Consider the following 14427-nt stretch of genomic DNA (forward strand, 5'->3'; position numbering starts at 1 on the left):
GGCCCCACCCCTAGGCCCTCACCCCTGGGGCCCCACCCCTAGGCCCTCACCCACTGGCCAAACTTCCTAAAACATTGGGTGTGAGCTGAGGCAGAAAGGAGCTTGAAGCCCTGCTCTGCCACTGCAGGCCAGAGTGGTGAGTTTTTTCCTTGAGTTCTGGTTGATTCTTTTATAAAATGGGAATCCCACCTTCCATCTCCTAGGACACATGTAAGGAATAAAAGAATGATATCCTGGGAAGAGGTGCAATACATGTGTGAAGGTCAATAAATGGCAGTGTTATGTTACGATACAAACAGCTCACCAAAGGCCACACCAGAGGAGGAAAGACATAGAAGCCAGAACCATGTAATCAAAACAGCCTGGGAAGCAAACAGAAGTGCTGCAAACAGCAACGATCCAAAGAGGCAAAGACTCAGAGGCATAAAGACGAGGCTATGAGAGAGAGGAGGATAAAAGGGCAGACAGAATGGAAAGGGAAGGTGTGGAAGAAAAACTGATACTGCAAGGAGCCTAAGCCAAGAGACAGAAGAGGTCTCAAGGCCCACGCCACCCGTGAGGGAACAGGGGGTGCCATTCGCCCTCTTGGGAGATTTCTCATGAGCGACTGGGGGACCTGGCCACCGAGGGGCTTGTGTAATCGGGCCCACCCTCTCAAGCGGCCCTAACAATATCTATGGAGGAGGACGCAGGGATCACCGGCTGGGGGTGCGCTCGCCCAACCTGGCCGGGAGACCAGGTGTCGTGGAAACTCCGCAGCACTGCCACCCACAGGCGCCACAAGCGCAGCAGGGAGAGGTCACATTCTCCAACAGCCAGCCTGGGAGCCTGAAACTCCCTCCTCTGACTCAAAGACAGAAATGTTCACTTTGAGCAAGGTCTTCTGCTATCTCTCCTCAGGGCCAAGATGATAATCTGTCATCTACGCAGAGTTTCAGGTAAAACTCTTACACGACTCCCTGACTCACAAGGCCACAGGATACTTCTAAGTAGAGCATCTGGTCGCTATGCTAAGTTGTGTTTCAGCAAAATTGTGCCCACATATAATTCCTTTCATCAGTGTTTCATTGAAGAAGTAACGTTGTACAAATTTACTCACCTGCAAAGAGCCGATAGGTTCTGTGGCATTTAAAATTCTTATTTTTAACCCCTGGAGAAAGCAGTTCTGGAAAACAAAATATCAATGGCTTGAAGCACTTTTAGAAAGGCTCAGGGTAACAGCAGCAAAAAATGGCTAACAACATTCTCCCCAGCAAGGAAACCACCTGTTAGACCAGGAACAAAACAACACTTCATCCCTTTAGTTGCACAAAAACTGACTCATGAGGAAAATGAGCCATGCGAAGTAGCAGGACACAAAATGCGCAGCCAGCCCCCTAAAGAAACAGGAGCAATGGTCAAGGCTGTGATGCTCCTGCGGGAGGCCCCTTAAAAGCAGGTGCTCCACAAAATGGGAAAGAAAAAAGCTGCTGACTTAAAAACAAAACAGTTATGAAACATCCAATAATTAAAATATTTTACATGAGTCAGATCATAAAACTTCAATTACAGGCTGGGCATGGTGGCTCACGCCTGTAATCCCAGCACTTTGGGAGGCTGAGGTGGGCAGATCACGAGTTCAGGAGATCGAGGCCATCCTGGCTAACACAGTGAAACCCCATCTCTACTAAAAATACAAAAAATTAGCCAGGCGTGGTGGCACGTGGCTGTTGTCTCAGCTACTCGGGAGGCTGAGGCAGGAGAATCACCTGAACATGGGAGGTGGACATTGCAGCGAGCTGAGATCACGCCACTGCACTCCAGTCTGGGTGACAGAGCAAGACTCCGTCTTGAAGAAAAACAAAAAACAAACAAACAAAAAAAACTTCAATTAAAGAACAGCAACACGATTTCTCCAAATAGGAACCAGTCTACCAGCTACTGCGAGGTGCGAACTCCCTGCTCTTACTGCGTGCAGAAGTACCACTTACATGGACACAAGAGTCCATCGATGGTGCGCTGTTCGAGGCAGCCATCAGTGGTTCCTTCTCTACTGCCTACCCAATGACCTAAGTGAGGTCCTCTTGTCCCCATTTTTTTTTTTTTTTTTTTGAGATGGAATCTTGCTCTGTTGCCCAGGCTGGAGTGCAGTGGCATGATCTCAGTTCACTGCAACCTCTGCTTCCCGGGTTAAAGCGATTTTCCTGCCTCAGCCTCCCAAGTAGCTGGGATTACAGGCGCCCGCCACCATGACAGGCTAATTTTTGTGTTTTTAGAAGAGACAGGGTTTCACCACATTGTCAGGCTGGTCTCGAACTCCTGACCTCAGGTGATCCGCCTGCCTCGGCCTCCCAAAGTGCTGGGATTACAGGCGTGAGCCACTGCGCCCAGCACCCATTTATGTCATATTTTGATAACATATTAGAGGTAGCAGCTGATATAAAAATACAGCAAGCAAGAAAAGATATAAAAATAAAATCACTGTAGAAAAATATCCAAGTCAGCTCAGACAGCTGATCTGGAGGCGAGTGAAGATGCAGGAGCAGAGGTCGAGGATGCCTTCTTTGACTCAGCCAGCATTCTAGGTTTCCAGATGGACAGAATAAAATGGGGAGGAGGATCTGTTACATGATTCTCACTGGCATCTTTCTTCCTCTTGCTGGTCCTCAAATGGGATTAAAAAGCAATCCGCTGATGAGTGATAAAGCAGCTCGAAGTGTGAGAGCAGCAATGGACACTAAACCCAGCACAGCAGCCAAGTCCGTCAGCAGAAAGCACAGCTCTTGTATAGAGGCCTGGGAGAGACAGTGTCTGAGTCTTCAAGGGAAGGTATAGGGCTCCCCTAGGTAGACAGGAAGCCGGCTAGAAACCAGCCATGCCCACAGTTCCTGGATCATCTACATGGAAGCAGGTGTGAGGTGGGGTTGCTGTGCCGGTGGAGGAAGGGGAAGAGGGCTTCTCAGTTCAGGTTTGTTCCTCTACAAGACCCAGGAGGGAGGTCCAGTGTCCTCTCTTCTGCTTCCCAGACACCTCGATATTCTGAGAATCCTCTCTAGCTAATCACAGTCCCAATCAAGCCTCAGTGTTGTACTATACGTTTTCACAAATTCTGAAGCTTTCAAGAGAAAAGTCTTCTTGAAGCTGTGCTTTTACCAAGATGCCTTTAACCCGGGGCTCTTTAAAACTGCTTCCAAAAAGTGCTGAGCCCATGACCTGACAGAGACTTGAGGCTGGTAAGTGCCACATGTCTTACTTGTGCACCACCACAACTAGAGGTTAGAAGGGACTCTTACTGCCTATGAGAAATCATTCTTACTTCACTAAAAAGCCACCTAACCGGGCTAATCAACACAGCTGTTAATACTCAGTGTAAGGCAAATTATGCCCCATTCATCCCTGAAATGTTCACAGAAAAGTGATATTCTTTTTGATAGACAAAAGCTCCTATTTTTCTCATCTAGTAAGATTATAGAGGTTAGTTATTTTTGCCTCTGTTTTTAACAGGCCATCTTCATGAGAATTTTAGTATTAAGGTCTATTACAAGTTAAGAAACTTAAAACAAGCCCAAGTCCAGCAAGAGAATGTCCTCACTCTTGGCATCATAAAGAAATGCTACAGGGTTGAGCTACTGATTTGCAGGAGCGCATCACCGCGAACACTCCCGACCTCATGTATGCATTACCTTTACTAATTTCCAAGTCCACAGGATATTCAATATTTTTGATAAGCTTCTGGCACCCACCAGTCTTCTCATAAACGAATCGTTTCAGGTGTAGCACGAGGACAGGAGGGAGTTTTTCCAGAGTCACTCTTCGACTTATCTCAACCTAAGACACAAAGCACACCAGGACACACCGTCCCTGTCTTACTTGCAACAGCTGACAACACATCCACCTTCTGCTCAAAGATGTCCTCTGAGGGCTGAGGCCTGAGAGTTCTCTGGCAGGGCTTCATGGCTTTTCCTGCCTCGCAGAAGCTCTGAGACTCTACCAATGCTCCTCTTAAGAAAATGCACATGGCCAGGTGCAGTGGCTCACGCCTATTAATCCCAGCACTTTGGGAGGCTGAGACACGCAGATCACCTGAGGTCAGGAGTTCGAGACCAGGCTGGTCAACATGGTGAAACCCCGTCTCTACTAAGAATACAAAATTAGCCAGGCGTGGTGGTGGGCGCCTGTAACCCCAGCTACTTGGGTAGCAGAGGCAAGAGAATCGCTTGAGAGGTGGAGGTTGCAGCGAAGCTGAGTTCGCGCCACTGTACTCCAGCCTGGGCAACACCATGAGACCTTGTCTCAGAGAAAAAGAAAAAAGAAAAAAGAAAAGGAAGAAAAATGCACACATTCCTGTAAGCACAACTGCAGAGAGTCTCTTGGGTACCTGAAGTCCAGCTGTAAACTCTTAAGTTAAGAACTTTACTCTGTGGCATTACCGACGAATTACCATAAGAATTAAAAAGCTCAGTGAGCTGAGATCCGGCCACTGCACTCCAGCCCGGGCGACAGAGCAAGACTCTGTCTCAAAAAAAAAAAAAAAAAAAAAAAAAAAAAAAAAGCTAACTTAGTACCACCTTATTTATGTACTGACTCCTCCACCTTTTGTTTTGGGAGGGAGTTCTCACGCTGTCACCCAGGCTGGAGTGCAGTGGTACAATCTCCGCTCACTGCAACCTCCGTCTCCCGGGTTCAAGCGATTCTCCTGTCTCAGCCTCCTGAGTAGCTGGGATTATAGGCTTCCACCACCACATCTGGCTAATTTTTGTATTTTTAGTAAAGAAGGGGTTTCACCATGTTGTCCAGGCTGGTCTCGAACTCCTGACTTCAGGTGATCCACACACCTCAGCCTCCCAAAGCGCTGAGATTACAGGCCTGAGCCACCACGCTCGACCTAGTATTGACCCATTTTAAAATAACTCTGATAGTACTGATAAAACTGCTACCAGTATGCTTTTTCAATTAGATGGGGTTTTTTGTTTTTGTTTTTTGAGACAGGATTTCACTCTGGTTGCCCATGCTAGAGTGCAGTGGCATGATGACCACTCACTGCAGCCTTGACTTCCTGGGCTCAGGTGATTCTCCCACCTCAGCCTCCCAAGTAGCTGGGACTACAGCCATGAGCCCAGCTGGTCTTGAACTCCTGGACTTAAGCAATCTGCTCGTCTCAGTCTCCCAAAGTGCTGAGATTCCAGGCCAATCAGATGTTTTAAATAACCTTTAAAGCTATTTATTCTAATAATGAGTTTTATTAATTTATCTGTTCCTGAAGTACTTTCACAGGTCTAATGAATGCTGCGTTCAAATAAAGTCAGGTTTTTTGTTATTAAGATGCATCTTTACAAATAACACTTAGTCCCTTTATCTATCACTCTCTGTACTTACAAACTTCTTGATGCTTCCCATATTCATTTGGATAATACTTTTGTTTTTTTTGAGGCAGAGGCTCGCTCCGTCACCCAGGCTGGAATGCAGTGGTGTGATCTCAGCTCACTGCAACCTCCACCTCCCAGGTTCAAGTGATTCTCCTGCCTCAGCCTCCTGAGTAGCTGGGACTACAGGTGCACACCACCATGCCCAGTTACTTTTTGTATTTTTAGTAGAGATGGGGTTTCAACATGTCAGCCAGGATGGTCTCGATCTCTTGACTTCGTGATCTGCCTGCCTCAGCCTCCCAAAGTGCTGGGATTACAGGCGTGAGCCACTGCGTCCGGCCTGGAGAATACTTTTTGTGTGAGTAATTTAAAAGTACCAATCCAAAAGATAGCAGCATTATAACACAATTAAAAAACTGTCAGAGAACTAGATTCACATCTAGTTGAAAGCATTTTCAAGGGTATTAGGCAAGCTCATAAGTCATCACTGGCTGGGTTTATTAACCTTCCAGACCCTTCCATGCCTGTCTTCCCACCTAGACTAAGGTCCTAGGAGCAAAAACCACCTCGCACAGCTCCACATTCCCATGCGTCTTTATGTTCTAGTGTCTCCATAGCCAACAAGCACTTCTGAGTGAATGAAGGGTGTGAACACAGCTCAACAGCTATAAGCAGAGATGGGGACTGTAAGACCTAGTCTCCTCACTTGTGAATTAAGAGAGCAGGGCTGAATTATCTCTAGGATGCTTCTCAGTGCTTACTGATCTGTGATTTTCATGTTAACACTCTCAGTTGATTCACTAAATGGTTAATCCGAAATTATTAAATGTGTATTTTGGGTTTCCAGACAAACTGAGGCTTAATTTCTAATCACACAACAAAGGCAGACATTTTCTATACAGCAAATATTTCATATAATCCCATTTTCCCCAAAACCTTCACATGTTCTCACAGAAAGACACTTCTGATCTAAAACATAATAAAGTTGGCATTTTAAAAACTTAAAAAAAAATCGCTTTCAAGAAAATATGTAATGTGCTCCTTATAGAGACTTCCATACAGGCTGTCCAAACCTTCCTCGAACATCTGTTGCTCAAAGTGGCCCTGATCTCATCCGATGACACACTACAACAACCGTGCAGCCAGAACAGCTGGCAGCATTCTTTTTGTATCTTCAGGAGTCCACCAAAATGCCAGCTTTCCTTTATTTTTATTTATTTTTACATTTTAGAGACAGGGTTTCACTATCTCACAGGCTGGACTGCAGTGGCGCCATCATAGCTCAACGTAGCCTCGAAATGCTGGGCTCAGGCAATCCTCCTGCCTCAGCCTCCTAAAGTGCTAGGACTATGGGCGTGAGCCACCACACCTGGCCCACCTTCTTTCTTGAAGCCTTCCTCCAAACCTGCTATTTAGGATAAACCATTCTTTTTTCACTACCGTCTAACAACAGGCTGACAACTGCCTATGCCTCAATCCCTGCCCTCACACCCCCACCCCTACCAGCCCACCCCAGCAAAGTCAAACTGTAATTGCAGCAGAAGCAAAAGAGAAAAACAGACACATTACAAAAGGGTCTTCCCTAGGTAGCCCACAGAAAGGCTGACCACCTCCCCAACAGCGTGGGTCGCCAAAGACTCCCACAGTTGGCTCAAGAAACAGGGTAAGCAGAGTGGAACAGCAGCCAGGGCCAGGGAGCCATCTCTGGAGGTGCAGCTGCCACAGAAGAGAGCCTAACCGACAGAGTCATCCACAGTCAATGCACAACTGAACCACCCAACCAACCTCCCCAACACAAATACCACTTTTTCCCTCTCTCTCTTCCACGAGGTCTACCGCCAGACTCTCCTTAGCTCATTCACTGAAGTCAACTACCAAGTTTCTGCCTCGGGCTCCTACTGCTTCTATTTTTTAAACAAAATTGCCCATGAGATGCAAGTCTGCAAATACGGCAGAAGATTAAGCATAACTTCTACGGTTCTCCCCCAGAGCCTGGGTGGACCAGTCCACAGCAGGACACCCCTGAGGTGCGAAGGGTCCCGATGTCCTACTTTGCTCTTTTTGACTCAGAGCACACAAGATAAGCCAAGGATAGATCCATCCCCGTCACACAACGTGATGACAAGTCTTCTACGCTGAGGCACCTTATTTTACCTTGTAGCTGCCATCCACTGCTCATTATTCAAATATCGCTTTGCAGAATGCTATGGATTGTCCATAATTATCAGCCTGCATTCATCTCCCCAGTGCATTTTTATGAATTCACTGCCACAACCTAAGATACATAACAGAGAAGACACTCTCTGCTGCAGAGCAGAAAACAGTCATAAGCTGGCACATCTGGATAGCCAGGAACTAATCAGCTCTCACAGGGCAGAATGCTATCCGTCTCGCCTGACCGAGTTAACAAGGACTCCACCAAGCTATAATCTGATGGTCTTAAATTCATGAAGACTGAAAGACTCAGGATCTTATCTTTTCCAGATCAAACCAAAGAGTAACAAGCATCAGAACAATCACTGTATTATTTTTACAATGACCTGGAAGATCTACAATCAAATGCAAAACAGATGTGTTTGGAATTTCTTTGACAACCCAACTAATCTAATGAAAGTTGTACCCTACAGTATCATGAACATAAATAAGCTACTCGGCCTCTGTCAGAGGTAGTATTGATGTTGTGATATCATGATTAGATTGCCAGAAAATTAAATGTAGCTCAAGATAAACAACCCAAAGGAGATCACTACCTTGTGTAATATGATTTAGAGCTAAAAGAGGCCCTTGGGATCATGTTTCAACCATTTCATTGTAAAAGCGTAAAAACTTTCAGTACAAAATGGTTAAGCAACTGATTTGAGAGGCGAAACTCAGATCCATTTCCCCTCATTCCTAATGCTGTGTTCTTTCCACCAAACCAGAGCACCTCAGTAGAAAGGTTCAAAATCAAGTGTGAACATACCTCTTGCTTGGTTTTTGTGGTATAACCTTGGACAGATTCTCTTGCCACCAAGCTCTCCAGGGCATCCTGGACTGTGCGTATCTTGTCAGACTGGATATCCAACTGCAACGTGAAAAATGGCTGCAAAGTGGCAGATTCTTTTGAACTCTGCTGGTAAACCACAGACCTAAGAATTGAAAGCAAAAACAAAAAAATTAAGAGACCACTCCTTGCCACTTTCCCTTAAGATTAACCAAGAGGAATAAACACTGAAAATAAGATTATTCAGTATCACTTTCAAAAGACCACAGAGAAAAGCCAAAAATATACTGAATTTAAAAATAATTATGCTGAATAGCACCTCCTTAGTATTTCTAACAACTAAATCTACCAGTTGATAAATGTTCCCAGCGCCAGTGCTCTGGAAGAAAACATATTTCATTTTCCAAATTCTTTCACCTCCTCTCCACACTGTTATTTACTGCACCAGTTCATAAACGCAGCTACCCTGCCATGGCCTCAAAATGCCAATGCTTTCCATTTTCTCCAAGTATCATAGCCTGTTCTAATAAAACAGAGGAAATCCCAAGGTAAACAGAGGATTTTAATGGCATTTTCCTCCTATAAAATGTCTTACAAAAGAAGAAGGGGAGTAGGGTGTGTAGAATAAAAAACAAGTTAACATTCCAGGAAAAAAGGCTGCCACCCTTCCAAGAAGGGTGCCAGTTTGACCTTGTTTTCTTAGCTGGTTTTTCACTTCATTTTTTTTTCTTTTCTAAGTTTTCTGAGTAAAATTGTGTGTTCGGCCCATCTCTCATTTAGCCTCAGCAAGGGAACATGCCAGGGGTTCAACAAGGGCTTCTATTTCTGCAGTCTCAGTGACCTAGTTTCTAAACGGAATAAAATGGGTGTGGACAGGTACTCAGGCTTTCCAGAACAGATGTGGTGAAGAGCTCGCTAAAAGCTTTTCTGTCCAGGGTTGAATTAGGCATCTCCATGCTCCTTTACAGTATCAAGACTTCGGTGACAACAGTTCCCCTGGTTCCAGAGAGGGATGCAGCAGTGGGGAAACTTGTCATGAGAGCTGGTAGAGAAATCAACAAGAAGCCCTCTTGACTCAGTGGTCCTGTGTTTTAGCAAAGGTGGCACCAGGGAAGAAAGGTCTTCCTGGGGAAACTGAAAAACATCTGAAGAGGCTGAGTTTTAGAAGAAAATCTTCCAATTGGTGTGAATAAAGAATCATGCTTCATAATGGCTGAAAAGAAGTTCCTATGTTGTAAGATTTCCTTATCTTTGCTTTACTGTTTTTCAAAAGAAACATCAACAACCAATTTCAACATCAGAGATCTCTCTCCAGAGGATGTAGTCCTAGCAGTCCGATCGACTCACAGTCTTCGAGAGGATTTGTAGTGCTTATGCAGGCCATTGAGCAGAGCCTCAGAGGATGAGGCGAACAGACCATGACAGAGACCCCTCTAGGGATGTAGCTATGCAGCCATGACAGAGACCGTCTCAGTAGGATGTAGGGGCTAGCAGCCATGGACACAGCCTCAGAGGTGGTAGTTCTATGTCAGGTCCGATGACAGAGCCTCAGAGGATGTAGGGCTAGCAGCCATGACGGAGAGATCCTCTGCTGAGAGGATGTAGCTATGCTAGCCATGACATCAGCCTCATAGGATGTAGCTAAGCAGTTCTCTATTGTACATGAGCCCTTTCTAGAGGATGCCTGCAGTTCCAGTGACAGGAGACCCTGCAGAGGATGTAGCTAGGCAGCCATGACAGAGACCCTCAGAGGATGTAGCTAGCAGTCTCAGTTTGACATCTGTCGCTCAGAGATGTTAGTCTTAAGCAGGTTCCATTTGTACATGAGCTCAGGTAGGATGGAGTTATGGCCAAGTTCCCAATGATCTGAGGAGACGCTCTTGCAGAGATTGTGAGGCTATGCAGCCATTTTCGATCTAGAGCGCCCTCAGAGATGTAAGCTTAGGCAGACCTGATCAGAGCCTGCATGAGGATGTTTAGCTAGCCAGGCCATGACAGAGCGCTCAGAGGATGTAGCTAGCAACCATGACAGAGCCTGCTCAGAGGATGTATTCGTAGCTAGTAGCCATGACAGAGCCTCAGAGGATGTAGCTAGCAGCCATGACAGAGCCATTCAATCTGAGCCAGCAAGTCCTCCAAAGTGGACGCTGGTATTTTCCACTGGTTTCTTAGACAAATTTGGGATCTTTGAGTATGCTGACCCTCTGTGGTCTTGAAATTCTGATACCCGACCTCTGCACAAAAACCATGTTCCCAATGCCTCCATTTGAGCTGTCCCTTCATCCTTCTCTCCCATCCCGAGGGGGTGTTCCCACAATCCTAAACCAGGCTGCTGGGCTGAAGGAGCAAAGGGCACAGCCGCCCCTCACTGCTGCACGCCAATCTGCACCTCGGCGTCTCCCTGCCAACACTACATGTCCCAAGGAACCATAGGCAGTGGTCGGGGCTAGGCGTTTCCCAGGCGACAACTGACCACACAGCTGCCGTGGACACCCCACAGAGCACCAGAATAGAAAGGGGCTGGTGGAATGGAGCTCACAGCACAGAACACAGAAGTGACTTGTTCAAGGTCACATGGCTGCTCAACTGGCTTCTAAATCCAGTTCCACGGAGGACCAGAAACCAGCTTCTGAGGGAGTCAGCGTAGGTTTCTGAGGTTCTTATTATTCACCTGTTGAAAGTTGCTGATTCAATCTCAGAACTGAGAGACTAATCAAGTCTTGATGCCTTAAAAGGGGTGGTATTTCTTCCAGGTACACAGCATGTGGGACAACAACAGACTAAGAGTGTCACTGAAATGCCAGCCTGGGGGTTATGCTGCAAGGCCTCAGAAAGGAAATCAGACTGCAATGAGGCCCTTTCAGTACTTTTGATGGGTAAACCTGCTTGGAGATGGTACAAGTTTTGCTGAATTCCACATCACAGTGGTACTGAAAAGCTCTCAGGTAAATAAAGAAAAACCTTTCCGAAGGACTTTGTGAATGGGCAAAAAGCTGGTTAAGGGAACTGGCACACAGCCAGGTGCCAGGGACTCCAGCCCAGTCACGTGTCCGTCCGTGTAAAAAAGACCTCCCTTCAGACTCCCTTCACTCTCTAGCTCATCTGGTTCCAATCAGTTCACAACAGCCAAAAAGGGAAACAACTGTCTATGGATGGGCCAATGGATAAAGAAACTGGTGTGTATATATATACAAGGGAATACTATTCAGCTGTAAAAAAGACCCTGCCATTTGCCGCAACACGAATGAACCTGGGGAATGTCATACTAAGTTAAACCAGACACAGAAAGAAAAATACTGCATGGTCTCACTTATACATGGAATCTTAAAAAAAAAAGAAAAAAGACAAAACTACAGAGATAGGGAAAACAGTGGTTCCTAGGGGTGGGGAGTGGGAATGGGAGACGTAGGTCGAAGGACACCAAGTGGCAGCTACATAGGTGAACAGGCCTAGAGATCTGATGTGGAACATTGGACAAGAGCTCCTCATAGTGCACCGTATTTGGGACTTTTGCGAAATGAGCAAAAAGCTGCTCCTGCCACGTGCACACACACACAAGGGTAATTGTGATGGGGAATGTTTATCTGCTTCACTCTAACAACTATTTTACTATCTCTATTTCGTAACATCTTGTGTATACTTTAAATATACACAATTTATTAACATAAATAAATGAAATTCCTCCAGATACATTAATTTCTGCTCCTACCAAAACACATGGTTTGACTAGCTGGGTTTTTTTTTTTTGTTTTGACACAGTCTCGCTTTGTCACTCAGGCTGGAGTGCAGTGGTATAATCTTGGCTCACTGCAACCTCTGCCTACTGGAGCCAGTTTTAATGTTGCAAGTTTTACATGCTGATGAAGTCTCATATATGTATATATATTTTTCTCTTATGGTTATTACTTTTTTAATGATCTATCTTATGAAACCTTTGCCTACCCCCAAGTCATGATGATACTCTCCTATATCACTTTTTATTTTTTTCTTGAGACAGTCTCACTCTGTTACCCATGCTGGAGTGCAATGGCACAATCTCGGCTCACTGCAACCTCTGTCTCCTGGGTTCAAGCGATTCTCCTGCCTCAGCCTCCCGAGTAGCTGGGATTACAGGTGCCCGTCGCCATATCCGGTTGATTTTTGTATTTTTAGTAGAGATGGGGTTTCACCATGTTGGTCAAGCTTGCCTCGAACTTCTGACCTCAGGTGATCCACCCACCTTGGCCTCCCAAAGTGCTGGGATTACAGGCAAGAGTCACCGCGTACGGCCAATTAGCTGGCTTTTCTCTTACTCCCCAGCAATGAGCAGCTGAGCTTGACGGAGTAGAAGTGAGGAGCTCCCTGTCCCTTGCAGACATGCGCCAGCAGGCAGAGAATGAGCCGTAGGGGCTGACTAGGGAGGCATCAGGAAGTGCAAGATAAGAGCAGTCGGGGGAGCAAGATGCAAACCACCATGTCCAAGAAGTGTCAAGACAAGCCCCACACCTTCCCCGCTTCACCAACATGGTGAAACCCCGGAAAAGGCAAGTATTAAGTTATTCTAGAAAAGCACAAACCTGATGTGTCCACCAAAAATGCCGGTGATTGGAGTCTGAACAAAATCCGCCTGGCGGGTGACGGAAGTCTTGTTCCGGGGGCCCACTTGCTCCCACTCATCCTCGCTTCCTTCACCTTGTTCTTCCTGCTCCTCTTCAGTGACTGAGTGGTTTTTGGGGCCATTGGAAATCGTAAGTTCTGAAAAGGAGAGCATCTACTTAGACTACTATTTACAGCAAGAATAGCAAAAAATAAAAAGGCACAGATCTGTCAACTGTAGCCTTGAAAATGAAATCAGGGTGTGTTCTACATTAAGAGCCACGGCAACCAATCACACAGGCGTAACACCGCTGTATCCATGACAACCAATCGCAACAGGCGCAACGTCACTGGATCCACGGCAACCAATCGCAACAGGCGCAACGCCACTGGATCCACGGCAACCAATCGCAACAGGAGCAATGCCACTGGATCCACGGCAACCAAGTGCAACAGGCGCAACGCCACTGGATCCACGGCAACCAATCGCAACAGGCACACCACCACTGGATCCTTGCTTACATAAACTCCTAGAAAAGACATTCCTGGGATTGACTGGAGAAATCTGAAGATGCTCTGCAAAGTCGATATTACCATGTCATTACAGTTGGTTTTCTCAGATAAGGGGCTGTGGTTATGCAGGAGCAGATTCTCAGGGGATGCTTTAGCACCTGGGACGAACTAGACTGTTAGCTGCAACTTAACTTTGAATCATTCAGGGAAAATGTATGTGTATGTATGTATATATGGACGGATAGATAGGACAGATATAGTATATATATATATATATATATACACACACACAGTGTGTGTATAGCATCAGAAAATATGCTTAAAACTATACTCAGCAATTATAAAGGTATTCATCAAACGATTCTTTCAGCTTTTCTATATGCTTGATCATTTTCCTAATTAAAAGTTGAAGGAAAATGGCAGAAGTTCGGGATAAACTGTAATTTACCTAAATATAACCTTCTCGATGGTGTAAGTTATCGTAAGGAATAAATGCTATTTGAAGGGAAAACGACTGAGGGGCAGGGAAGCAACATAACATATGAGCATGCAACACTTGTTTACAGCGAACTCTTGCACAACTCTGTGGGGCAAGTGGACCATAACCTACTTTCATTATTTGGTGAGAGAAGCTTCTTTAGGTTCAACATTTCCTCATGAAGTCCATTTAGAATGAAGCCTAAGTATTCCTCAGCATCTTCTTGTCGACCCTGAAAAGGTCAAATATAATCACTTTAGTGTGAACTGATCACTGTCCAAGGCCTGCAGGACATACAGTACTTGCAAAGTCCAACCATGCCTCCTCTGAAATGGAAGATGTAAAAAGTATTTCCAAACAATGACATGATGACATGGGTTTTCCTTGCATAGCTGAAATCCCAAGAGTGGGAAGAAAAGGAGAAACAGATTAAACACGTATCTCTAAATGGGGGTTTTTATTATTTATACTTTTCTGTATTTTCAAAATTTTTTTCAATAAATATACATTACTTTTTTTTTTTTTTTTTTTTT

General features: G+C 45.4%; 1 protein-coding gene across 2 annotated transcripts in view; it reads right to left on the reverse strand.

Annotated features, from left to right (window-relative positions):
• Positions 1-14427, reverse strand: part of USP10 (ubiquitin specific peptidase 10) — a 70636-nt gene that overhangs the window by 4381 nt on the left and 51828 nt on the right. For both annotated transcript variants that reach the window (XM_017860701.1, XM_017860707.1), the window contains 5 exons: positions 14027-14126; positions 12885-13062; positions 8308-8473; positions 3663-3807; positions 1100-1165 (listed from right to left, as the gene is read on the reverse strand). In XM_017860701.1, coding sequence (XP_017716190.1) covers positions 1100-1165; positions 3663-3807; positions 8308-8473; positions 12885-13062; positions 14027-14126 — 655 coding nt within the window. The remainder of the gene's footprint in view (positions 1-1099; positions 1166-3662; positions 3808-8307; positions 8474-12884; positions 13063-14026; positions 14127-14427) is intronic.

This window comes from Rhinopithecus bieti, unplaced genomic scaffold (genome assembly GCF_001698545.2).
Source record: "Rhinopithecus bieti isolate Rb0 unplaced genomic scaffold, ASM169854v2 scaffold_1618, whole genome shotgun sequence".
Lineage (NCBI taxonomy): Eukaryota > Metazoa > Chordata > Mammalia > Primates > Cercopithecidae > Rhinopithecus > Rhinopithecus bieti.